Genomic DNA, 27,465 nt, shown 5'->3' with positions numbered 1-27,465 from the left:
AGTTGTGGAAGCCAAATAAAGGAAGTGAGAAAGGGAAGAGGGCCAGATCAACCTTTTGAAACATTGATGAGAGTCAAGTAATAACTAAGAATTGACCTTTGGATTTAACAACAAGAATACCCTTTGTGATCTTGATTAGAGTCCTTTTGATGGACTTTTGGAGGCAAAGGCCTAATTGTATTAGTTTAACAAAGGAGGAGAGAATTGGAGTCTGTGAGTATTACTGAATATGTTGAGGAGTTTTGTTGCAAAGGAGAACAAAGAAACAGGATAGTACCTAGTAACAGTGTGGGGTCCATAGAAGATTTTTGAAAAGATAGATGGAAAATAACATATTTGTATACCAACAGAATTTTCCAGTAGAAGGTGAAATATTGATGGAGGAGAGAGAGGAGACTTTCTGGATGTTATTTTTGAGCAGCAGAGAGAATGAGACCTAATGCCAGGTGGGAGGTTTGTCTCTAGACAGGAGCGTGGACAGTTGATCTGTGGTCACAAGTGGAAAGACAGGGTATGTGAGCTCAGATGCTGGTGAATGGATGGATGTGGTGATAGGAGACTGTCGGAGTTTTGTTCTAGTTGTTTCAGTTTTCCTAATGAAGTAGGAAGCAAGCTGTATTCTCACTCTGTATATTTTCAAACAGGTTTCTGGAGTCAGTTACTTCCCCTCATGTGTGCTAACTCCAGCCGACACATCCTTGTTCACACCTGAATTACCTGTATCCTTTTTCTCTGCTTGTGCAAACCCTGTACTCAGGCTTCAGCATCCAACTCAGATTCCATCTGCTCAGATGCTCGTTCCTCATCGCAGCTGCCTGAAATCATCTTTCACTCTCTGTGCTCTCTCAACAATTACAGTTCAGATGCATTATTTGGCATCTGTTACTTAATGCCTGGCCGGAAATTATCTTTCCATGTGTATATTTCTTATCTCCTTCTAAATTATAAGCACTTTGTGGGTTGGATGGATCTCAAACCTCCTCTGTAGCCTCAACATAATCCTCAACAGCGCTGAGCCCATAATACAAACTTAGAAGGTTTGTGGATTGACTGCAAATACCTAGAAGTTTCAGGTGAAGTCCATCTGTACAGAAAAGGTGGAAAGGGGACTGCCTTTCCATCGTTTGCTGTTTCCTCCACCTGAGATGTCCAGAAGCTAGCATTCCTGGGGAAACTCCCAGAACTGAGCGGTCTCTTCAAGGGAAGGGTTGACAGAAGTAGAAAGCAAACAAATTGAGAAAAGAAAGTGTAAGAAGAGGAAGTTCTTGACTGTGAGAATTGTTTGAGTGGGTTATGTTTTTATTCTGAACATCTCTTCATTTGATAAATAATCATCTGTGTATGGGCACTGTGCTAGCAATGAGGACACAATGGTGAGAAGATACAGGGGGTCTGTGCCTTCCTGACACTTGCAGTTTACTGTCTGAACATACTTTAGGTAGAATAGTGATCTGACTTTGGTTTAGTCACCTGGTGTCGGTTGTAATTACCCCCTAGATAGTTTTGCTTCACCTATAATTAGCTGGAGTCACTTGTGTATTTTGTTGGTTGATGAATGCCATAACCCCATAAAAACTCTGAGCGGTGCTCTTACACCACAGAATTAACTGTGACGCAGGTCAGAGCATGTCTTCGTGCAATGTACTTCAAACTAGTACATCTTTTACCTAACAACTTAGAGAGCAGCAACTGTCCAACAGAATTGTAATGCAAACCACAGGTGTCTCCCTATCTCTCCTCCTCCATGCCTCCTTTCTCCAGCCCCTGTTCCCTCTCAAGTTCTCTTCCCCATAATAACACTGGGAGGTGGACTCTACTACCACCCACATTTTAGAATCAAGGACACAGAGGCTCAGATTTGGGTGATCTGCCACTTCTAGGTGTTTGCAGTCAATCCACAAACTTTCTAAGTTTCCATTACGGACTCAGTGCTGTTGAAGATTATGTTGAGGCTACAGAGGAAGTTTGAGATCCATCCAACCCACAAAGTGCTTATAATTTAGAAGGAGCTAAGAAATGTACACATGGAAAGATAAGATGTACTTTAAAGTTTTCTAGGGGCACATGGATGGCTCAGTCAGTCAAGTGTCTGACGTCGGCTCAGGTCATGATCTCGCAGTTTGTGAGTTCGAGCCCCACATCAGGCTCTGTGCTGACAGCTCAGAGCCTAAAACCTGCTTCTGATTCTGTGTCTCCCCCTCTCTCTGCCCCTCCCCTGCTCACACCTCTGTCTCTCTCTTTCTCTCAAAAGTAAATAAACCTTAAAACATTTTTTTAAATGTTTTCTAGTGGCCACACTACAAAAAAAGTAAAAAGAAACACACAAAATTAATGTTAATAACATATTTGAAATATCATTTCAACATAAAATCAATATTTAAAAATTATTGAGATTTTATATATTCTGCAGTTGTGGTTAGTTTTGTGTTACAAACGGTGTGTGTTACATCTTTGAAATCCTTACAGCACATCTCACTTTGGACTAGTCGTATTTTCAGTGTTCAGTAGCTGTGGGTGGCTGGTGGTTGCCATCCTGGACAAGACAGCTTGGAGTCCACAGTCTTAAGTGGTGTCCCTGGTCCCAAGCAGAGGTATAATAACTTCAGGAGAGTTGCCTGATCATGGCATCTGGCTTCAGAACACAGCCAGGCTTCTAAGGGAGTGACTGCCAGGTGTTAGAACTTCGATTCCAGTGTGTAGTGCAAGCTTCAGTGTGAGAAATGGACTTCATCCTGGACTTTGCAGAATACCGACAAGTGGCTTTATCCTTTTTGGAGAATAGATCAAAGCAAGTGACAATCCAAAAATTGAGAGCTGAATCTGGGCATGAATGTCGGATCATGTTAGATGCCACGGGTAACTTTAAAATATTTAGTAGGCCATAGGTTTCCTGGGTACCAATTTATCTATAGAAAAATTAATATAGTTTTTATACTTTTAACTCCAAAGTAAATTTTTTACTTATCCCAATTCTATACCTGCTGCCCAAAGAGAAGTCAAAAGAAAACACAGGATGGTTCCCCTGAGCTCCAGTTCCTAAATGGCTGGGGGAAACGATCATTCTGAGTATCCCTTGCAGCCCCTTCAGTGGGGCTGTGTTCCTGTCTCCACACAAGGTGCCCTGGGGATTGCAGGCCTCCAGCCTCACCCCTGGCTTTCGCAGGAGGCCTGCACTTTGCTAAATTAAGCCCGGCCAGGCCTATTTGTGAACAGAGAGGCTCCAGCCAAGTGAGAGAGATTCATCCTGCTAAGGAATGTGCTGGGAGGGGGAGAGAATCACTGAGATCATTGGTATTTATGTGTATATTTTCTCATTTGCGCGCTCAGTTGGACAAGATCAACAGGCTTCTGGGACCCCACCAAGATTTTTACGGGGTGGCTGAGAAGGGTTTAGGTTACAGATCAGTGTGAACACCAAGGCAGTGTGTATATTGGGACCTCTGAGCTCAGAGTCTAAATAAAACAAGCCCGAGACACCTCTCATATTTTCCCCCATATTTTTAATAGACTTTATCATTTGGTGCAGTTTTAGGTGCACAGCAAAAATAAGTAGAAGGTACAGTGATTTCTCATGTATGCCCCGCCCCCCACCAGCTCACTCACCATCAAAATCCAGACACTTCATTTTCATCTGTCTTTTCTTGGGTTCCTAAACTCAGGGTTGGCCAAAAAGAACTCTCTCTCCTTCCTGTGTTTTAGGTGCCTTACCACCTTTGGGGAAACTAATGTTTATTGAACACCTATATGATGTCAGATATTTTGGGGTGCCTGGGTGGCTCAGTCCATTAAACACCTTACTTTGGCTCAGGTCATGATCTCATGGTTGGTGGCAACAAGCCTCACATCGGGCTCTGCACTGGCAGTGCAGAGCCTGCTTGGGATTCTCTCTCTCTCCCTCTCTCTTTGTGCCTCCCCCATGCATGTATGTTCACTCTCTCTCAAAATAAATATTTTAAAAAATGCAATCTTAAAACAACAACAACAACAACAACAGAGGAGACCTAGCACTGGATAGCTAAATGGAAATGCATGCAGGTGGAGGTATAAACAGCAGCAGATACACAAATCCTGTAACTCCTAGCTTTAGCCTCCCAGGAAACATTCTTGGAGCTGAGTCTAACTTGGGTTGCTCTTCTTCCCAGCTCCCTCATTCTAATCTTTCAGGAAGGAGGGCTATAAATCTGAAACTACAGAGCTGCCAAGGGAAAATAAAGGACTTGGTACTTAGGGTAGTGGTATGGTACAATGTGATGTATGTAGAGGCCACTTTTAGGCAAACAGAATTGAGAAGTGGAATGCAGAAAGGGCCCACAGTGACCACCTGGCTGAATGCAGGCAGGCCTATCAGGTGACCCACCTCCAAATATCCATAGGCCCTAACTGACCAGTGGGCTACTTACAACCAGGTACAGCTACCAAAAAAGGGAGCATTCCATACATCGCCAGAGTTCATCTTCCCCTTTTATTTTTGAGACAGAGAGAGAGAGAGAGAGAGAACGCAAGTGGTAGAGGGGTAGGGGGAGGGAGAGAAAGAGAGAGAGAGAGTGAATGAATGAATGAATGAATGAATCCCAAGCATGGAGCCGACGTGGAGCCTGACATGGGGTTCCATCCCACAACCATGAGATCGTGACCTGAGCCAAAATCAAGAGTTGGATGCTTAACTGACTGAGTCACCCAGGCATCCCTAAGAATTCACATTTAAGTAATCTCTGCCCCCAACGTGGGGCTCAACTCACAAACCTGAGATCAAGAGTTGCATGCTCCAACTGAGCCAGCCACTTGCCCCTAGGTCTCCTCCGTTTATTACACTCTATTATAATCATTTGGTTAATTGCCACCATAGGCTATAAATTCCCTGAGGACCGTGATCGCCTCTGCCTTGCTCTTTCTAGTGCCTATTAGAGTACCTTGCCCATCCAAAGTAGATACTCAGTAAATATTAGATGAAAATACAAATAAACAAAGCTTACAATCAGCTACCCTGTCCTCTGCCCAATGACCACCCTTTCTGTCTCTGTCTCTCTGTCTCTTTTTCTCTTCCCGTGCCCTAACACATGAGCCCTGGCTGTGTCTATCCAAATATCTGATCACCTGAGAATCCATCCATGGCCTAAGTGCCTACTCAGATATGGATGTCTGTGTTTGTCTAACCAAGGTAAACTGGTCCAGGAAGGAAATGGTGTTGTTTTCACACCTCTGCTACAGACTGACATGGGTAGGGCTTCAGTGACCTGAATAGTGGAGTTTGTATTTGGATGCAGATCCTTGTATTTTGTACTGTATAAACTGAAACTTTTCCACTTGGTTTTTTCCATCTCTTTGGAGGACTGGACACTAAGGCAGTGTCTGGCAGAAGAGTGCCCTGGCCTTGTAGTCTTCTGGTTACTGAGGCTAGGACACTGCCTTACTGTCCTTTCCCTGACAATGAAGGACACTTGTCACATGTTGGGGCCACCTGTGTGTCTAATTTGGGGCTTAACTGTGCTAGTGGATGACAGTGAACCTGGAATCTGTAGAAAGGCAGGGACTGCACTCTGGATAAAGTCTTTCCTCTGCCCTGGGGTCTGAGGACTTTACTGTTTGCATTTGAACACTTTCTGGCTAGGTGTCTCACATCAGCTAAGGCGGGGGATGCAGGCTATATTACAGTTCTTACGGGAGACAGGGAGAGTCTCTTTGTATAAAAACAGAAAGCTTTAGGGGTGACTAGTCAAAGACCACACAGTTATTTAATGACAGAACCAAATACTTAGACCCACTAGAGTTCAATTTTTGCTTTAAAACTGGGTGAATGGAAAGAAACTTCATCCATAAAAGAACTCACTTGGAAGCTACTAAAATGTGTTTCTAGGGATTGAGTAGGGACCAGCCATTTGTCCCTTGGTCAGAACACATAGAACCCTTATGAAAATACTCAGTAGTGGGGCGCCTGGGTGGCTCCGTCAGTTGAGCATCCGACTTCAGCTCAGGTCATTATCTCACAGTTTGTGGGTTTGAGCCCCGCATCACATCAGGCTCTCTGCTGTCAGCACAGACCCTGCTTCAGATCCCCTGTCTCCCTCTCTCTCTGCTCCTCCCCCATTCACACTCTCCGTCTCCCTCTCTCAAAAAATAAACATTAAAAAAATTTTAGTAAATACTCAATACTTCACCCTGTTTTATAGATCTATGGCTTTGCCCCAGTGGTTTCAGTGAGGTCCAGAAAAGAAATTTAACTCTGCATGCAGAAAAAAATATTTATGAACTACACTTTCCCTGGAAGGGGTATGATTCAAAAAAGAGAAGCTTTTTTTTTTTGTTTGTTTGTTTTTTTTTTTTTTTTTTTGAGACAGAGAGAGACAGAGCATGAACGGGGGAGGGGCAGAGAGAGAGGGAGACACAGAATCGGAAGCAGGCTCCAGGCTCTGAGCCATCAGCCCAGAGCCTGGCGCGGGGCTCAAACCCACGGACCACGAGATCGTGACCTGAGCTGTAGTCGGACGCTTAACCAACTGAGCCACCCAGGCGCCCCCAAAAAGAGAAGCTTTTAAAATAAAACTCACCCACTGAGAGTTAGTTTTCACTATGAATAATCACAAATTATAAGAGGGTCTGCTCACAAGGTTTTGAGACTCTTCCTCCGGCTAATCTATTTCTTCTTGAATTCTTTTAGTTTATAGAATTGCTTTGAAGTGAGACCTGGCCATATTTACTTTTGTCTCAAAGACTCTTATATGGAAGAGCATTCTCCTCTCTGGCTTGTAACCTGCTGTCTTGCAAAGGTGCGATACCCATTTCCTTCACGTGCCAACCCCAGCTCACCTCTTACTACACTGAGACCTTCTAGAGGTCAAGAACTGCAATGGGAAGAACTTTGGTTCCAGCAACTTTTAATCTTCGGGATGTACTTTACTTGCTGATTTTATCAACAAATGTATGCTAGTGTGCAGCCCAGCTTCTTTCTTTCTTTCAGTGTCTGCTTTTACCCCAGCAGCAAACTGTGATAGATACAAAATAAGATATAATCTGTCCTCAAGGTGCTTGAAGATTAATTGAAACACCCACATGCTTGCATGAAGTTAAATACAGAAACAAAAATGTGAGGTAGGAGCTCAAGACTGGTGATAAACCGTTTATCCCCAAAACAGATAGTTGAGCTACTGAGAGCATAGTACTTTTCTAGACATCAAAATTGAGAGGGGGAGCTGGACATTTTAAATAACTCATCAGGGCAGAGTGAAGTGACTGCTATGCTGGAGACAGGCTTCAGATGACCATGCATCCCAATGTACAGGATAGTCCCAGTGTTGCCTGTTGTCCTGGTATAAATATAATATTTTCACCTTGAAAAGAGTCCCAGTATGGGTGTTAAATTATAGTCCTCTTAGTTATAAACAAGTGTAGTGGGAGTGAAGAGAAAGGAACTCTTTGTTCTGATTGGGGGGTTGGAGACAACCTCCTAGAGGAGGGAATGCTAGAGTCTAACAGTAGTGAAGAACAGGTTTGCAAAGAGGGAAGAAGCCATCACAGGCTGAGAGCAGCTCTGGTAGAGACTTGATGACTCCCAAGGACACACACGGGAGTGATTTCTCAATCAGTAGAAGATCTTGGTTTAGAGGAGAGGAGAGTGGTACCACCAGAGGCTGGAAGGAGCCTTGGAGACTATCTTGCCATAGGCTACCATCACTCAGAGTTCTGGTTATCAGAAAAAATGGCTGCTGGAGGGGCGCCTGGGTGGCTCAGTCGGTTGAGCGTCCGACTTCAGCTCAGGTCACGATCTCGCGGTCCGTGAGTTCGAGCCCTGCGTCGGGCTCTGGGCTGATGGCTCAGAGCCTGGAGCCTGCTTCCAATTCTGTGTCTCCCTCTCTCTCTGCCCCTCCCCCGTTCATGCTCTGTCTCTCTCTGTCTCAAAAAAAAAAAAAAAAATTAAAAAAAAATTTTTTTTTTAAATGGCTGCTGGAGAACCACTGATGGCATCCTGGTCCTGTGTTGGACCAAAAGGGTACAGTCCAAGCTGGGTGAGGTGAGTGGCAGAGAGGGAGGAAGAGAGTGAGTGAGGCAATGTCGGGGTTGAAGAGACTGGAAATGGTAAGAAGTGAAGTGAGAGAACCGTGAATTAGTTTGAATTCGTCCAGTCTACCAGTTAAGGAAGGTGCGGATTCCTCTCCAATAGAGTCTTGTTTGTAATTTATTTCTACATTTCTTCCTTCCTCCCTATGACCCCATATCCATTTGTATTCTGAGACTCTCAAGTTTAAGAGGCACTTAGAGGGAGGTTTATTTTCTTTATCACTCAATCTTGGGAAATAGGGCACCAATGTTCTATATAAGTATGGTGGCTAAAAGGAGCTGCCATAGGGAGCCAAATGCTTTTTTGTTTTATTTTATTTTTAACTTTTTTAATTTAATTATTTTTATTGAAGTACAATTAACATTCACTGTTATATTAGTTTCAGGTGTATAACATTGATTCAGCAATTCTGTACATTAGTCAGTGCTCAGCATGGTAAGTGTAGTTAGCACCTGTCATTGAACAACATTATTACAATATTATTGACTGTATTCTCCATGCTGTGCTTTTCATCTCTGTGACTTATTTTATAACCGGAAGTTAACCCCCTTGATCTATGTCACCTGGGAGCCAAATGTTCTTTGTTATTAGTGATCTTAGTAATGCCAGAAATCAAAAATCAAAAAACAAACAAACAAAATGAACATTTTACCTTTTCATTTTGAAAATGCCCCTTTTGACATTTTATTATAAAAATTTTTGAACATATAAAAAGATGAAGAGAACCTCTTATGTACCTGTCCCATGTCCTGGGGACCCGTGTCCTGCCACCCAGCTTCAACAGGTACCAACAGTCTGCTGTCTCTGTCCTCCCCTCCTTACAGCAGCTCTGGGACATCCTAGAAATGTGTCTAAAACGCCATTAGAATATACCTCGAACACATAAGGGCTTTGTTTTTAAACATAACGGCAACACTATTATTATTGTACACAAAAAGCTTAAAAGTAATTCCTTAATGTCATCTAATACTTGGTCCGTGGTCAATTTTCCCTTTCAAATGTCCATTTTAAGAGCTTAATTTGTATCTCTGAGTCTCGGTGTAGTGCACAGGAGTAGTATGTTTGGCCCTTTTGTGGGGAGGGCAGAGGAAGAAGAAGAGGCTGGAATCCTAAGCTGGATTCAGAATTCTTTCTCTTCTTTATGCCTCAGTTTTAGTAACCTTTTGTCTCCAATGGGCTAACAATATACCTCTTAGAGAATGTTCTGTTTAGAGCAGAGAAAATCTTTTAAAGGTTTCAGATAAAAAGTGGGTTTTCTTGCACAAGTACACAGCATTATCCTGTCACCTTTTTATTCATCCAGCAAACATTGTCATTCCACTTCTCCCTGGAGTGCATTTGTCCCTGGTTCATTTGCAGTCTGTTGGTTTCCATATTCAATGTGTTTACTATGCGTCCAAGTGCAAAGACCTGGGAGGACTTCAGGTTCATCACAACTGCTAGTTTTGTGAGTCAGGCACTGTGCTGGGTACTTTACATAGGTTATCTCATTTATCCCTCACTATGACCCACAAGATAATTTTTCTCACCCCATTTTGTCACTGAGGAAATTAGGTTCTAAGAGGCAAAGGAACTTACACAGAAAAGGTCACCCAGCTAATAAGTGGCAAAAAGGCATTTCTGCCTTTCTAGGTCTGCCTGCCCTGAAGCCCATATCCCACCATCACAAAGCTGCAAGGCAAAAGCTAACAAAGAGCACACCTGGCTAGTTCCAAGGCACCATCGTTTTCTCTGTCCCTACGGTAGAGAAATAAGACATGTAGATTTACAAAGCCTTTTACAGTGTGCAACTGTTAAAATACAAAGAGAATGATGTGAAAAACCAGAGGCATAAGAAATGACTTTTGGGGCCCCCAGGTGGCTCAGTCAGTTAAGCATCCAACACTTGATTTCGGCTCAGGTCATGATCCCAGGGTTGGGAGATTGAGTCCTGGGTGGGGCTCTGCACCGACAGTGTGGACCCTGCTTGGCATCCTGTCTCTCCCTTTCTCTCTGTTCCTCTCCCTCACTCTCACACACACTCTCTCTTTCTCTCAAAATAAATAAATTTAAAAAAATAAAGAAATGACTTCTAATGGGGGGTAAAGTAAGGCTTTACAAGGGAGATGGCATTTAAGGATGAAGCTGAAAGAGGGACAGTGACAAGGCAATGAGAACGCATAGGACATGCTCGAGAGATCCAGTCAGGCTGGTGGAGTGTGATAGGAGAAGATGAATAGGTAGGTTAAGGTCAGATTTTGAGTGGATTCCGTTATCAGGCTCAGTAAAATTTAATTGCTGTGTGGTTACAAACCATTAAAAGTTTTTTTAGTAAAGGGAGTAAACTAATGAGAAATATGCTTTAGGAAAAATTTAAATGGTGGAGAGGCTGAGGTTGGGGAGACCAGTAATGAGACTATTTGCTCTGATCCCAATGAGAAGGAAGGAATACCTCACAGGGTGGTAACCATGGAAAAGGGAGAGATTACAAAGAGATTTTGAAATACCCAGTGCTAATCTTTGTTAGAGAAGCTTGGAGATCGTGTAGTTTTGCTTTGTAATTTAGATATAGTAATGATGTTTCTATATGCTAGATACTGTTCTAAGTGCATGTGCAATAAGCTATTTGCAATGGTTATCCTTTAATTATAACTATTATAAATTCCTAGGACTTTTTGAAACATTTTTATAACAATTTAATAGAGATAAAATATACATACCATTACAACTCACCTATTTAAAGTGTATACAATTCAATTACACATCCATGTTTCTATACTATTCAGAGTTGTGCAAATATCATAGCAATGAATTTTAGAATATTTTCATCACTCAAGAAAAAACTGCAACTTATTAACCATCACTCCCCAATGCCCCTGTCTCCCCTTTCCCCTTCCTCCCTTCCCCCCAGTCTACCACCCTCCACCAGTCTTCTTTATTTCTCTGTGTTTGCCTTTTCTGGGCATTTCATATAAACAGAGTTATGTTCTTTGTGACTGACTTCTTTCACTTAGCATATTGTTTTCAGGGTTCATCCATGTTGTAGCATGCACCATTCCTTTTTATGGCCAAATAACATTCTACTGTATGGGTATACCACATTTTGTTTATCTATTCATCAATTGATGGAAATTTTTTAATTATTCTAGAATTTTGCTCTATCAAATATTTATGTTTGAAATAAGTCAGCTACTGAGTGGCACTTGTACATTTGGATTATATAGCAGTTTCTATCTTACTATCATATTTCCTCATCTACAGTGACCTTCACCCTTCTATATGTTACTCACCCATGAAGTTTCCCTGGGTTAGGCCGTATCTGAACTTCCTCATCACTGGTCACCTTTAGTATCTTAGTATTTTTAGAAACTACCTTTATTTATTTGCTTATTTATTTTTATAAATTTCAGTTAGCCAATATACAGTACAATATTGGTTTTAGGAATGGAATTCAGTAATTTCAGCACTTACATACAACATTCAGTGCTTTCTTTTTTTTTTTTTTTAATATTTATTTATTTTTGAGACACACAGAGTGCGAACAGGGTAGGGCAGAAAGAAAGGGAGACACAGAATCCAAAGCAGGCTCCAGGCTCTGAGCTGTCAGCACAGAGCCCGACGTGGGACTCGAACTCATGAACCATGAGATCATGACCTGAGTCAAAGTCAGAGGCTCAGCCAACTGAGCCACTCAGGCACCCCATCAGTGCCCTCTTTAATAACCATCACCCATCTAGCCCATCTCCCACCCACCTCCCTAGAAAATACCTTTAGAATTTTTTTTTTTTAATTTTTTTTAATGTTTATTTTTGAGACAGAGAGAGACAGAGCATGAACGGGGGAGGGTCAGAGAGAGGGGGAGACACAGAATCCGAAGCAGGCTCCAGGCTCCGAGCTGTCAGCACAGAGCCCGACGCGGGGCTCGAACTCACGGACTATGAGATCATGACCTGAGCCGAAGTCGGACACTTAACCGACTGAGCCACCCTGGCGCCCCTACCTTTAGAATTTAAATTAATTAAATTAATATTAAAAGCTCTTCTCTCCTCAACTGGATTGCAGGCATACTAAGTATAAGAAATATATGTTGAACATCTTCATTATTCCCCAAGAGAACTTTAAAGTCCATTTCCACACTAAGAGTGTGCTAAGTGTGGAGGAGAAGGGTCTACAGGAGTCAGGGCAGATCCATTAACACTGCCTGGCTGTCACCCCACTTTTTCAATTTAAACTTCTCCCTTCCCCACTTCTAAAAGTGACTTGTGGAATACTGGTGGGAGATAGTGTACAAACTATTAACCTAGTTAATATATTTGGTAATAATGCTACTACTCTAACTCTGAAAGGATTGATAACATTTTACATTAAGATTTTTTTATTTTTTTATTTTTTATTTTTTTTTTCAACGTTTTTTATTTATTTTTGGGATAGAGAGAGACAGAGCATGAGCGGGGGAGGGGCAGAGAGAGAGGGAGACACAGAATCGGAAACAGGCTCCAGGCTCCGAGCCATCAGCCCAGAGCCTGACGCGGGGCTCGAACTCACAGACCGCGAGATCGTGACCTGGCTGAAGTCGGACGCTTAACCGACTGCGCCACCCAGGCGCCCCTCATTAAGATTTTTTTAAATTGGTCAGGCAAAAAACCATTTCTTATTTGTAAATAACATTTTAGAATTCACTTTGCTGTAGCTTCTATTGGGGCAAGAAGTTGAAAATCTTGTTTTTAGAAGGGATAGTCACTTTGGGGTTCTATGAGGAGTGGAACAATTTGTAGAGTTAAAATTAAAGCCTTGGAGAAGAGTCAGGTAACTGGTTACTGCTGGTTGCTTTTTACCCAGTTGTGTGTTGAACTTTGCAATAAACACCAGGGTGGAAATGACTTGAGAATCCTGTGTTTATCACTTGCTGTTAGGACTCTGGTCAAGTGATTTTTCCCGAAACAAAACAAGCTGCCTACACAGAGAAGTCTGATTAAACACTGTTAATCTATAAACTCATCATTAGCCCAATTCTCAAGCTGTAGGTAATATGGGTTTCATTATAATAAAAGTTTATTGTAGTTCTGTTTCTAATAATTTAATTTTAGCTTCATCACTGAAACTTTCCCTTGAATTAGATGGGGGAATACTCCTCTGGGGACATGTAAAAAAAAATAAATAAATAAAAGAGGCTCTCTCTTCCACCAACCCCCCACCCGAGCCACCCCTTTCTTTCTTGAATACAAAAATTTCTTCAGTTACCTTGACAAAGAGCTGGCAAGATTTGGTGGTAAAATAAGCAGATGCAGTTAATTTGGGATCCACTCCAGCTGTACTTAGAATTTGACAATTTACATATGAATATTTACTAGTGGAGAATGGATAAATTTGATTTAGTACACAGGGATGTTTTCTGCAGAAAGAGGTTACAGAAGAGGGGTTGGACCGTCGTAGTGCTGGAAATTGGCCTGCACTTGCATTTCCACATGGTCGATTTTGTGACACCCATGAAAGTGCTTTGATCCACTGGAATCACTGATCATAAGATTTAGGACCTAATTTGGTGGAGATGAAACTATTTTAGCAGTTCCTTATGAGCCTCATAAACTTCATTGTCGACTTGAGTAGACGTAATGCTGAAACCTAAAGAAGTAGTTCTGTTTTTTGTCTTTCCTCTTTATTCTTTTCTTCCTTTCCCTCCTTTTCCTTTCTCTTTTCTACTTATCTCAGAAGGGTAATGCTCACGCAAAGACTGTTCAGATTGGGTGTGGATTTGTGTGCAGGTGTCTGGGATATCCTACCTTTGGTGTAATAGTTTTCTTTCCTTTCCATGACATAACATTAGTTCAACATGTGTTTGGTTGAGAACTTCAGCTATCCTAGTCAGAGAGGGCAAATTTTGGTTTTTATGGTTAATAATAGCTAACATTTTCTGAATGCTTACTGCATGCCATGTATTGCACAGTGTACATTTTGTGCATTATTTCGCTTAATGTTCTTAACATCCTAATTAGTTGGGTGCCCTTATGATCTCCCCCACCCGCCCTTGATAGATGAGGAGGTTGAGGCTTTTAGAGAGGGCATGTGACTTGCCAAGCCCTTGATAGATGAGGAGGTTGAGGCTTTTAGAGAGGGCATGTGACTTGCCAAGCCCTCATCACCTTCAAAGCCTGTGCTCTTAACCACTATACTTACTGCCTAATACATTAGGCACATTCCCTAATTCTATAATTTACCACCTTCTACTAAATCAAGCAAAACTTGGTCGTACTTCCTGAACTGATCTGTGGCTAAAATGCTAGAGCAAAAATGGAGTGCTGGATTTGATTATTGTTTTTATCTTAGAGGAACTCTTTGAGTTTCAATTTCCTTATCTTTAAAATGAGGGGCCTGGAATCTTTGGCCAAATTAATTCAAGTATTGACTCCATTTTCTTATCTAGGATTTGGAAAAGATAGAGCCAACAGAATTTGTATCCTCCAGATTTTGTCTTTTTTCTTTTTCTTTTAATTCCAGTGTAGCTAACATTCCATTTTTTCCTTCCTTCAGATTTAAATACTTTTCCTGGTGGGGCTGAGGTCTCTTGACTGGCACTAGTTAGCTGGGGGACAAAGATAGTTGAGCAGCTGTGTGCAAGGCAGAGTTCTAGGTATTCTAAGTGCATTATGTACCTCATCCCATTGAATCTGCACAAAGTCCCCTGTGGAATAGACATTATTATCTTCATCAAAAAAGAAAGCAATCGCAGTATACCTTTGGGAAAACTGAGGTGCATCTGATGAAGTCCATCACATAGTATTGATAAAATTCTCCCTGCTTAATACTATATATTCAGGGAAGGGACTAACTCATCTCTGTGTACTCTGCTCTAAGCCTTAATAAAATAAATCTCTGACTAGTATTTTTAGACCCCTCTTTAGGTTCCCCTACACACCTGCTCCTCTTTTACTGTTCCCTATTTTAGTTACTAGTGCGCATTATCACCCACGTGCTAGAAATCTCGGCATTGTCTCTGCTCCTTCCTGTCTCTCCCAAAGCAGGAAAGCCTCATGGATTCTGCCTTGGAAATGCCTTTTGAGTCTTTCTCCCTGTGCTTCTTTGGTGCCAGACAGTCCCTGTCTCTAATCTGAGCAGTTGCCTCCTGATTCATTCATCTTCTTTACATCTACTATAAACTCCTTCCTCAGGTAGACCCGATCATGGCAATATTTTGCCTAAAGTTCCCTGATGAGTTCTTGTTCTCTACTGACTACTGTTCAGTCTTCTTAGCATGGCTTTCACAAACTAGTTGCAAACTATTTTCTATACTCCTTTCCCACTCCTCATTAGACACCAGGCCACTGAAGCTGAACAATCCATGGACATTTCACCAAATCTCTGTTCGTACTTTACCTCTCTTGGGATGTTTTTATTTCCTTTTTCTGCCTGTCAAGTCACAATTTGTTGCTGTTTCACCTCAATAAAAATTAATTGTCCCCTTCATAGATTTACCATCAGATTCCCCTCTCAGCTTAAGCAAATGCAATTTATGGAAGTCCAATGTAACAATAAAGGCAGGGTGTTGTTTTCAAAAATGTTCACAACATAATTTCTTTTTTTTTTAAGTTTATTTATTTTTGAGAGAGACAGAATAAGTAGGGGAGGGGCAGAGAGAGAGAGAGAGGGAGAGAAAGAATCCCAAGCAGGCTCCATGCTGTCAGCACAGAGCCTGATGCAAGCCTTGAACTCACGAAACTGTGAGATCGTGACCTGAGCCAAAACCAAGAGTTGGATGCTTAACCACTGAGCCACCCAGGCACCCCACAACATGATTTCTTTAAAAATTAAATCCCCAGTTATATTTAAATATAATTCCACATATAGCAATTTGACATTTTTTATATAATAAAAAAATTATTATTTTTTTAAAGTAGACTCCACGCCCAACTTGGGGCTTGAACTCATGACCCTGAGGTTGCAAGCTGTGTGATCTACCAACTGAGCCAACCAGGTCCGCCAAGAAAAAATTATTTTAATATACATGCCATTGTCCAGTGCTTTAGAGAACAAACAGGCTTGGGTGGTGTTCGTCATCCAGGGACAATAATGAATGGGTTGGGAGAACGGATGAGTAGCTCCAGGGAAATCTGAAGCTGTATAGTCCATTCTTGACTGGGATACTGATCTATCTGAATCTCCTTTATGTCAAGAGGCATGAAGAGAGCTGGGATAGAATGAGAAGCTGTGAACCAAGGCAGGACTCAAGTAGGAACCTGGTTCCAGGATAGAGGGTCTGTGGCAGTTAATGATGATTAATGCCTGTGTGCTTTTCAGAACATCGAGCTGAAGGTTGAAGTAGAGAGCCTGAAACGAGAACTCCAGGACAAGAAACAGCATCTAGATAAAACATGGTGAGTTGCAGTTTGAACCAATTGAGCTCTTGGTTCTTTTCAGAGTCTGATTTATTAATCTGAGAACAGTAGATTTGAAATCAAATTCCTTCACCTTAACTCTGGCATTTGAATGCTGTGTCCAGTTGAGGAACTGAAATAATATGTTTTCTTTCCCTTTGGCTCTCTGTTACTCAATCTGACAGGCCTTGCATAGATTGGAAATTCACCAGGCCTAAGATTATAAACTTCCTTTTCAATAATCTGCTAGTACCATCAAGGGCTAACATAGATTTGGGGGGAATGGGGCACTCTCACACACTGCTCGTGAAAGTTTGAATTGTGGCAACATATTTGGTATGTGGCACTGGCAATGAAGTGAAAAATACACATTTCCTTTGACCAGATAATCTCTGGAAGGAATCTATCCCTCATAAATAAAAGCATGAGAATGAAAGAATAAATGTAGAAGTATTTTTACTGCATTATTATTTATAAATGGCAAAAAAACACTAGAAACAGCTATCTATCGACAGGGCAATGGTTGAGGACATTTTGACATAACCATACTGTGGAATATTATGCAGTCATTTAAAAGAATGATTTAGTTCTGTATTCTCTTCTTGGTGGGAGTCCCTGATAGACTAAGCAAGGGGGAAAAGTACTGGGTGATGTTTATGGCATAGCCCTTTGTTAAAGGCAGTCTTTTCTGTGTCTACCTGTGTTTGCTTGATTATACACAGAAAAAAACTGGAGGGTTATATCCCAGACATTACTTGTATCAAGGAAGTGAGATTAGAGTTTTTGATGGGGAGAGGTCTTGTTTTTTTTCTTTGTATACTTTTGTATTCTTTATATACTTTTGTATTGTCAAAATGGTTACTTTTATAATTTATAGTTTTTATAATTAAAAAACCCTTAGTTTTAAATGACAAATACTGTTAAAATTTCTATTCAAAATAATTTTTAGATTCCATCCTGGAATTAGTATACATTCAATCTGATCTGGCATTGTTTATCTTTACAGTACTGCTTGATATGTAGGATGACAGTCCAGCAAGATGAGAATACTCAAAACTAGACTCAGTTATATACACGATGCTGGTATTACTAAAGACTTACTAAGGCATTAAGTAAGCTTAATAGACTTGGAAAACATACAATGATTGAGAAATAAGTTTTTATATTTGTGTAATGGTTTTTAAAAATGTAGGGGCGCCTGGGTGGCGCAGTCGGTTAAGCGTCCGACTTCAGCCAGGTCACGATCTCGCGGTCCGTGAGTTCGAGCCCCGCGTCAGGCTCTGGGCTGATGGCTCGGAGCCTGGAGCCTGTTTCCGATTCTGTGTCTCCCTTTCTATCTGCCCCTCCCCCGTTCATGCTCTGTCTCTCTCTGTCCCAAAAATAAATAAAAAACGTTGAAAAAAAAAATGTTTTATGTCAGTTCAACTTTTAATTAGGTGGCATTATCCCTATTTTTAGAAACGAGAAAACCAAGGTACGTTAAAGTCTTCTCAATTGAGTGGCAGAGCCCACATCTTCTGGCCTCAAGTTCAAGGCCCATGTGACTTTACAACAGCTGTCGCTTATTAAATCAGGCAGTCCTTGCTGAGTTACTCAGAAAATGTATAACTTCCATTCTCAAGATATTGTAGTTAACTGTTGTTTATTGCGTTTGTCACGGAATATGAAGTCAAGGTAAAAATTGGTGATTCTTGAGGTCTGCATATTTACAGGTCTTGGGCTGTTTTCTTGAGTTGTGTCTCTTGTACAACCAAGACCCTCGACTTGCCCAAATCTGTATAATAAAATGGGAACTCAAGATAAATATAGCCTCTGGGGTGGTGCCGAGTAGTGTCCGTTATCAACCAAAGAATCCTATAATCCTTGGGAAAGTCCCCTTTGGTCTTCATAGTCACAACCTTCTGAGCCAGATATTAAAGTACCCCTGGGCTTGGATGGAGCAGCTTTGATTTATCATGAACCTGTGAAGGCTCAATATTGTTCTTTGCCCTGAGAACAAGAAGACGGTCCATGGTTCTCAACAAATGGCTTAAAACAGGAATAAAACCAAACCGGAATTAAGATCATTCAGCACCTGATACTGCCTCCAAATTGTTAATCCTCAGATATCCAAGGACAGCTGTTGTTAGCTATAAATAAGCCGGTGACACCTTACCCCCTACATGCTAGCGCCTGGACATTCATTCCTGAGGACATCAGAGAAGCAAAACTGGGCCAGAACCCTGAGCTTCCACAGATTAAATGTCTGTTCTCTGCATGGGACCATGGGAAAACTAGATAGAACTCTGGATCGGCAGGCCAGATTTAGGATAGTCTGTGGGTTAATGACTGTAAAGGAGGAGAGCATTTCTATGGCTGCCCAAATGGATATTCTGTTCCAGCGACCTAAATGGTAGGAACACTTTAAATTCAAACAGCAAGAATGGCAGAGAATTAGCAAAGCACTCTGAGAGAACAGTCTAAATGGAAGAGACCAAGGACAGATGAACATGGATGTTGAATTCTGAACCATTTGATGACTGCCCACCTCCCAAATGAAAGATTCTCCTCTTGAAGCAATAGCAATAATGAAGCCTCTAGAAAGTCAAGTATATTCTGATTGACAAGCAACAAAAAATTAGAGTTCTGAAAGATTACCAGAAAAGTTGGAAAGAGCAATTCCACAAATAATTGCAGAGGGAAAAATGCTTCATTTCAGTGTGACTCTGAATTATCAAAACAACTTTTAATGGGTCCACTTGCTAAATTATATGACTAGCTCTGACTGGCTAATGCTCCTTGATTGTAGGGCTGATGTGGAGAATCTCAACAGCCATAATGAAGCTGAGCTCCGGCGCCAGTTTGAAGAGAGACAGCAGGAGACAGAGCATGTTTATGAGCTCCTGGAGAATAAGATCCAGCTTCTACAGGAGGTGAGCAGGAGTTCCGAAAGTCCATGCGCACGGGGCCTCTTTCACCTCTTGCCCTACTGCTCTGCCTCCTGGCATTCACCTTTTCTGTCCCTACTTTCCTTCCCAACTCATCAAGTGTCCACAGTCTAGGGCTCCTAACTTAGGTGGGGCTTTGTAAAAACCTCTCAGCTTTTCATTCTTTTTGCAGGAATCCAGGCTAGCAAAGGATGAAGCTGCGCGGATGGCAGCTCTGGTGGAAGCAGAGAAAGAGTGTAACCTGGAGCTCTCGGAGAAGCTGAAGGGAGTCACCAAGGACAGGGAAGATGTACCAACTGACCGGGTCAATCCTGACCAATACACTGAGGCCCTGGCCGAGCGGGACAAGTAGGTGCCTTTGATACTCTATTTGTCACTTGTCATTTACCTGTTCTCAAGGTTATAGGAGAATATACCAGCTGCACCGCTCCCTTTTAAGGTCTTAGAGTAGACCTTCATGATTTCCAAGACTTTATTGCCTCCACAACCAAAGGTTTTCTTTTTTTTTTTTTTTTTTTTTTTTTAAAACTTTTTTTTTTTTTTTTAATGTTTATTTATTATTGAGAGACAGAGAGAGAGACAGAGCATGAGCATGGGAGGGGCAGAGACAGGAGGAGACACAGAATCCAAAGCAGCCTCCAGGCTCTGAACTGTCAGCACAGAGCTGGACGTAGGGCTCGAACTCACAAACTGTGAGATCATGACCTGAGCCTAAGTCGGACGCCCAACCGACTGAGCCATCCAGGTGCCCCCCAAAGGTTTTCTTTTTAGGGTTGAGTCTTCGATGGTATCCATTAACAGGACTCATTTCTATACCTTGTTAGTAGGTATAAGTAGAACAGTAGTCAAATGGTGGCAAACAAGAGACATGGATTCACTTCTTCACCCTTATTGAGCACCTGCCAGACACTGGCCTCACCACTAAGGTTACAGAGATGAACAACCCAGGTCTTCTCATCAAGAAACATGTTACATGATTTTCTCTCTCTTTCTTCCTTTCTTTTCCTTCCTTCCTTCCTTCCTTCCTTCCTTCCTTCCTTTCTTTTTCTTTCTGTCTTTCTGTCTGTCTATCTATCTATCTATCTATCTATTTTGTTCTCGAGTTAACTAACATACATTGTAGTCTTGGCTTCAGGAGTACCACCCAGTGATTCATCACTTGCATATCACATGTTACATGATTTTAGTAAGTTTTCTGATAGAAGTAGCATGTGATGCTCTGGAGACATAGAGGATTGTCATCTATTCCAGACTAAAAAGAGCAAGGTGCCATTGAAGGTTTCCCGGAGGAGACGAAATCTGAGCTGGGTCTTGAAGAATGAATAGGAGATCGAAGAAATAGATAGGAAGTGGGTGAGAAAGGGAAATATTCTGTGCAGATGGAGAAACTGTGCAAGCGAGACACAGGTAAGGGCATATATCAAGACCAGCAAATAGTTCTACATGATAGAGCAGAGGGTCTGGGAAAGACTAGTGAGAGGTAAGCTGGGAATAGGGTCAGATTGTGCTGGCTTCATATGCCATAAGGAACTTAAATTTTCTCCTAAAGGTAATTGGGCAGTTGTTGAGGTCACCCATACCTAGATTAGTACAGTAACTCCCTAATGATTTCTTTACCTCCAGTCCTGCCCCTTGCTATTTCATTGTGATATTAACATTCAGAGAAGTTTTGAAGTGGAAAATTCAACAATATCACACTGGCACATAATTTAGCCTCTTAGACGCATGATACTATGGTGGCATAAAAAGCCTTTAGTAGTTTTTAACTGAATAGGTGAAAAACCCACAGTGTACCCACAATGACTAATGTGATCTTTTTGAGACACAAATCTGATCATGTCATTGCAGAGCCATTTAAAATGCTTTCCGACACCAGGGAGCATCTGGATGGCTCAGTCAGTTAAGGGTCTGTCTGACACTTGATTTGGGCTCAAGTCATGATCTCACAATTCGTGGGAGGGAGCCCTAAGTCGGGCTCCATGCTGACAGGTCGCTCTCTTTCTCTCGCTCTAAGTAAATAAGCTTTTAAAAATGATAATAAAACAAAATAAAATGTTCTTCCAACACCTGCAGGAGAAAAGATCCATTCTCCTTATCATGGCCATCAAAGCCTTCTATGATATGAGCTCTGATTTCTCCCAGAATCATGCCCCACCATGACCCCTTCACACTTTGCTGATACAAGACTATTAATAATAATGACTAACGTTTGTTGCACTCTTACTATACAACTGAGCTGAGTACTATAATGCTGTTTAATTCTCCCAATAACTCCATGAGGTAGGGACTACTACACTTTATAAATGAAGACACCTGGCATTTACAGAGTTGTGTCACATGGTGTCACATGGTTGCAGGCATTGCTTGACTCTAAACCCTGAATCCACCCATTGCCTTCAGAAGCAAACAATACAATGTCAGGTCTCCAGAATTTTGCTCATGCTCTTCCTTCTGTGGGAAACCCTTGCCATCTTTTTCCTTCCTGGTGAATTCCTGTTCATTCTTCAAAACTCACTAAGGTATCAGTTGTCGCTTCTGTGAGTGCTTTTGTGACAACAGAATTAAGTCTCTGTATCATTGCCTTGTTTTACATACACATCCTTTTTTGTACAGTTCCCAGTGGGTGGTATATTTGCTTTCAGATCTTTCCTGCTAGATTCTCTGAGACCCATGTCTCATGTCCATAGCCCAATAAACACTTGTTAAACAAAACATATGCACATGTGACCAATAAATTAGGGAGTTTATATCATACGTCCTTACCAACTTTGTAAAGTAGAATAGATCATCTATAGAGACCAAGGGTCAAACGGTTAAGTAAGGCTGGAGGCTTGAGAAAAAAAAAAGCAATGTTCTATGGGGAATTGATATGGAATCCACATTCATCATCATAATTACTATTACAGCTTGCATTTACATGATGTTTTTAAGTTTTTAAAGTTCTTTCTCTGGCCACCTGGGTGGCTCAGTCGGTTGAGCATGACTCTTGATTTTGGCTCAGGTCGTGATCCCAGGGTCATGGGATTGAGCCCTGCATCAGACTCCATGTGGAACATGCTTAAGATTCTCTTTCCCTCTGGGGCGCCTGGGTGGCTCAGTTGGTTGAGTGGCCGACTTTGGCTCAGGTCATGATCTCATGGTCCAGGAGTTCAAACCCCGCGTAGGGCTCTGTGCTGGCAGCTCGGAGCCCGGAGCCTGCTTTGGATTCTGTCTCCCTTCTCTCTCTCTGCTCCTCCCCTGCTTGTGCTCGATCTCTCTCTGTCTCTCAAAAATAAATAAATGTTTGAAAAAAAAAAAGATTCTCTTTCCCTCTGCCCCACCCCCAAAAGTTCTTTCTCATCCACAAATTTTACCCAATCCTCATTCTTAATTAATTTATAATTAATTTAAAGTTTAAAATTTATAAGTTAATTTACAATTTGTCTATGAGCTTCCTACTTGACTTTCTGGTATCCCTCACATTTCTACCAACTATTTGCCTCCCAAGGTACTATCACTGTCTTTTCCACCTACACAGGGATAATAATGACAATTGGAAACATTTCATTTAGTAGCCGCACGTTTTCCAAGGACAGGTGTGTCTGGTACTCTAAGGCTTAAGAGAAACAGCAAGATCTACCTTGCACAGGGCAGATGAGGAATAGCTGTTGACTTGAACCTGTGGTTTGTATACTTCAGCACAGCACACACAGTCTGATAACTTAAATCCTAGTCTGAACTTCCTGCTTCTTCTCTAGCCTTCGCCTCTTCCCCCAACACCAACCTTTGTTCCAGTGACTCTTCCCCTAAAGTATCTTGTATCTTTTTAAAAGAAATTTTTTTTAATGTTTTATTTATTTATTTTAAAAAAATTTTTTTTTAACGTTTATTTATTTTTGAGACAGAGAGAGACACAGCATGAACAGGGGAGGGGCAGAGAGAGAGGGAGACACAGAATCGGAAGCAAGCTCCAGGCTCCGAGCCATCAGCCCAGAGCCCGACGCGGGGCTCAAACTCGCGGACCGCGAGATTGTGACCTGAGCTGAAGTCGGACGCTTAACTGACTGAGCCACCCAGGCGCCCCGTTTTATTTATTTTTGACAGAGAGAGAAAGAGAGAGACAGAGCAAGAATGGGGGAGGGGCAGAGAGAGTGGGAGACACAGAATCCGATGCAGGCTCCAGGCTCCGAGCTGTCAGTACAGAGCCCGACGCGGGGCTCGAACTCACAGACCACGGGATCATGACCTAAGCCAAAGTTGGATGCCCAACCGACTGACCCACCCAGGCACCCCATAAAGTATCTTGTATATTTATGCCTTCATTGCTTTATTCAAGCTCCTCCCTGTACACCTGGAAAACAGTCCAGTTTTCCAACTCTCTTCCCCCAGACTCAGCCAAGTTCAACAACTCACTTTATCTTTCTTCCTACAGCTCCATGACAGCACTCAAAGTACTATAGAATAGATACCTCTGTTTTGGTACCTCTTCTTACATCTCATTACTGTTATTTGTTTATGTGGCTCCCCACTCCCCAAACCCCTGACACACACACACCAAAAGATTTTAAGTTTCTATAGAGCAGAGATTGTGGATTTTCCAACTTTATATCCCAGGTATTTGGTAGAGTGTATTGAGTTTGCATAATGGTTATCCCGGAATTGTTTCTTGAGTGGAACAATAACCACCAGAAACACAACTTCTGGTCCCTTATTCCAAGAGTCACACACCTATGGTCTATAGATCCATGGGTCAGCTTCAGGAGGTCTATGAACCTGGTGAAATGTAAGCAGAATGTCATTTATGTATGCATGAAGGGACTGGGGCAGAGAATACATGGCTTTCTGAAGAAAAATATCCAAGTTCAATGACCCAAAAAGGTAGAAACCTACTGGACTGGATCATGCTGTCTTTGGAGTGGGCTGAAAAATAAAGGCAATAATAGCACCATGACCATTGTTGTTCTTACATTTTCTTTGCTCCAGAAGAATTGAAGAACTGAGTCAGAGCCTGGCTGCCCAGGAGAAGCTTGTAGAACAGCTCTCTCAGGAGAAACAACAACTGCTGCATCTGTTGGAGGAGGCAACTAGCATGGAAGTGCAGGTGAGGTGTGGGCAGAGCTTCCTGAGGTATTTGCTTCTGTATTAGTCATCTACGGTCGTGGAACAAATTCCTACAAATTTAGTGAGTTAACACAGCATGCATTCATTGTCCCACACTTTCTGTGGGTCAGCTGGGTTCTCTGCCAGGGTCTCACAAGTCTGAAATCAAGGTGATAGCCAGGCTGCTTTCTCATCTGGAGGTTCACTTAGGGAAGGGTCTGCTTCTGGGTTCCCTCAGGTTGTTGGAAGAATCTATTGCTGGCTGGCTGTAGAAGTTATGGCAGCCTGCTACCTCACAGGCAGCAGTGGGGAGAAATAGAGGGTCTATTGCTTCTCCTACCTCTATGCATTCTTTCAAGAGGCTCACCTGATTAGGTCAGGCCCACAGTTTCATCCCTTTTGGTTAACTGAAAATAAACTGAGTAGGAACCTTAATTAACTGTATGTGCAATATACATTCACTTTTGCCATATAACATAGCGTAACTATGTGGTGACAGTCCATCATCTTTGCCATGTTCTATTCCTTAGAAACAAGTTGCGGATGTCACTGGCACTCAAGAGGTAGGGATCACACAAAGCTCTGGATAACCGGGTGGGAAACATCAGGGCCATTAGAATTTTGCCCACCACTGAGTGGTTTCTAACTATATAGAATATATAATGTAGGGTTTTTTTTTTCTCAGTTAACTTTGTTTTTATTTGTCATTTTAATTCCAGTATAGTTAACAGTGTTACATTAGTTTCAGGTGTGCATAATGTGGTTTTAATATTGAAGAACTCTTACAATGATAAAAGTAATTGTATTCGTCTATATTGTTGCTCTTGAAGGTTACCTCAGAGGGAACTCCCCTCTTCCGTTCAACTTTTCATTTTCTAAAAAAGATATTTCCTAAAAGAACCCTAGAATATATCTGTGCCCAAGTAGCATAACCAATTACCAGATATTCTTATAAGTCTTAGGCCAGTAATAAAGCAGACTGTAAGGTTTAATTTATGCTTCACAGATACCGAGGTTGGAGTCAAGTTAAAAATAACAGTGATAAGAAGTAGTTTAAAGTAGTTCCCAACCTTTCCTGTGTCATGGCACAAATAGAAAATGTTAATATTTGTCAGGTGCAGTGGTAAATGGATGGAGCTTCTTACTTGGAGGTGGTCAGTCTAGGTGCATAGGCCATGAGAGCAGAAGAAATCCCTATCTTGGCTATACTTATAAACTTCTTGGACTGTGTGGCTTCATTTTGGTTAGAAAGCTCTGGTTAACAAATTCACGAGATGATGTACATACATGTAATTTGGTAGACAGGAGGGGGAAAATAGTCTGTAGGCTTCTCACAAGATACATATTGAAACATGTGAAAAGTTTCTGAAAGAACTTTTTTTTTAATTCAAGTATAATCAGCATACAGTGTTATATTAGTTTCAGATGTACAATATAATGATTCAGCAATTCTATACGTTTCTCAGTGCTCGTCAAATAAGTGTGTTCCTGATCCCCTTTATCTGTTTCACCGCGGCCCCCCTCCCCCCGGCCTCCCCACTGGCAACCACCAGTTTGTTCTCTGTATTTAAGAGCGTGTTTGTCTCTTTTTAGAAAGATTATTTTATAGACAAAGACTATATTCAAAGTTGTCAGTTCCTGTTACTGCTCCCCAGGAGGACCACAACAGAATGTCTGTGGTTCAGGGAAAACAGGTCCAAACAAGAATTATATCTCACTTTAATCTCTGAGACAAAAAGAAGTATTTTTTCTTAATTTTTTTAAGTTTATTTATTTGAGAGAGAGAGTGAACAGGGGAGGGCCAGAGAAAGAGGGAGAGAGAGAATCCCAAGCAGGCTCTGTGCTGACAGTACAGAGCCCAGTGCAGGGCTCAAACCCACAAACTGTGAGATCATGACCTGAGCTGAAACCAAGAGTCAGATGCTTAACTGACTGAGCCACCCAGGCGCCCCTAGACAAAAAGAAATATTGAAGTGCTTTCTATAACATCTTGGGACCATTTAGTCACATTCAAGTGGCTCAGATTGTTATAATATAAAACCTAGAAATGAATTCACAGGATTTCTTAAATACATATTCCAAGTGTAATTTAAAGTGTTTGTCAATGAATATTCAACAACTTTTCAGTAGTAATAACTTCAGCACATGTTGTAGCATATTCTATATGCCAGGTGCTGCTCTAAATACCTTATATATTAACTCAAATTAACTTAAGCCTCAAAATAATCCTGTGAAGTATACTAACATGAGACATAAAAAGAATAATTTATAATAAAATAATGTTGATTTTAATATATAAATTCATGAGCACAATTATATTAGAAGACATAGGGGCGCCTGGGTGGCGCAGTCGGTTAAGCGTCCGACTTCAGCCAGGTCACGATCTCGCGGTCCGTGAGTTCGAGCCCCGCGTCAGGCTCTGGGCTGATGGCTCGGAGCCTGGAGCCTGTTTCCGATTCTGTGTCTCCCTCTCTCTCTGCCCCTCCCCCGTTCATGCTCTGTCTCTCTCTGTCCCAAAAATAAATAAAAAATGTTAAAAAAAAAAAAAAAAAAAGAAGACATAAAGAAATAGTCAGGTGCTTGTATCTGTATGACAAATCACTGTGAATGTTCCAGCCTCAAAGGTAGCCTAGGACAGTCATGTTATGTTGTGCCATTTAAAAACGGCAAGTGGTAGGGGCGCCTGGGTGGCTCAGTCAGTTGAGCGTCCGACTTCAGCTCAGGTCACGATCTCATGGTCCGTGAGTTCGAGTCCCGCTTCGGGCTCTGGGCTGACGGCTCAGAGCCTGGAGCCTGCTTCCGATTCTGTGTCTCCCTCTCTCTCTGCCCCTCCCCCATTCATGCTCTGTCTCTCTCTGTCTCAAAAATAAATAAACATTAAAAAAAAATTTTTTTTTTAAAATAAAAAATAAATAAAAAAATAAAATAAAATAAAAACGGCAAGTGGTGATGCCATTAGTAAAGGGGGTGACGATGCCAAGTGAAAAACTCTTGGTAAATTTCCAAACAAAACAAAAACCAAACTTTTCTTAATTTTCTTTTTTTTTTTTAATATTTT

At 41.6% G+C, this 27,465-nt stretch overlaps 1 protein-coding gene across 17 annotated transcripts in view; it reads left to right on the top strand.

The window, feature by feature from the left end:
- Nucleotides 1-27,465, top strand: part of LOC132671191 (myomegalin) — a 216,426-nt gene that overhangs the window by 90,655 nt on the left and 98,306 nt on the right. For 16 of the 17 annotated variants that reach the window (XM_060621711.3, XM_060621702.3, XM_060621709.3 and 13 more), the window contains 4 exons: nt 16,325-16,401; nt 19,190-19,313; nt 19,501-19,676; nt 24,291-24,408. In XM_060621711.3, the coding sequence (XP_060477694.1) occupies nt 16,325-16,401; nt 19,190-19,313; nt 19,501-19,676; nt 24,291-24,408 (495 nt within the window). The remainder of the gene's footprint in view (nt 1-16,324; nt 16,402-19,189; nt 19,314-19,500; nt 19,677-24,290; nt 24,409-27,465) is intronic. The other variant, XM_060621698.3, reaches the window with a different exon arrangement.

This window comes from Panthera onca, chromosome C1 (assembly GCF_046562875.1).
Source record: "Panthera onca isolate mPanOnc1 chromosome C1, mPanOnc1 haplotype 2, whole genome shotgun sequence".
In the NCBI taxonomy this organism is placed as follows: Eukaryota; Metazoa; Chordata; class Mammalia; order Carnivora; family Felidae; genus Panthera; species Panthera onca.
The sequence above is the reverse complement of the archived record's forward strand: the minus strand, read 5'-3'. Positions and strand labels throughout refer to the sequence as shown.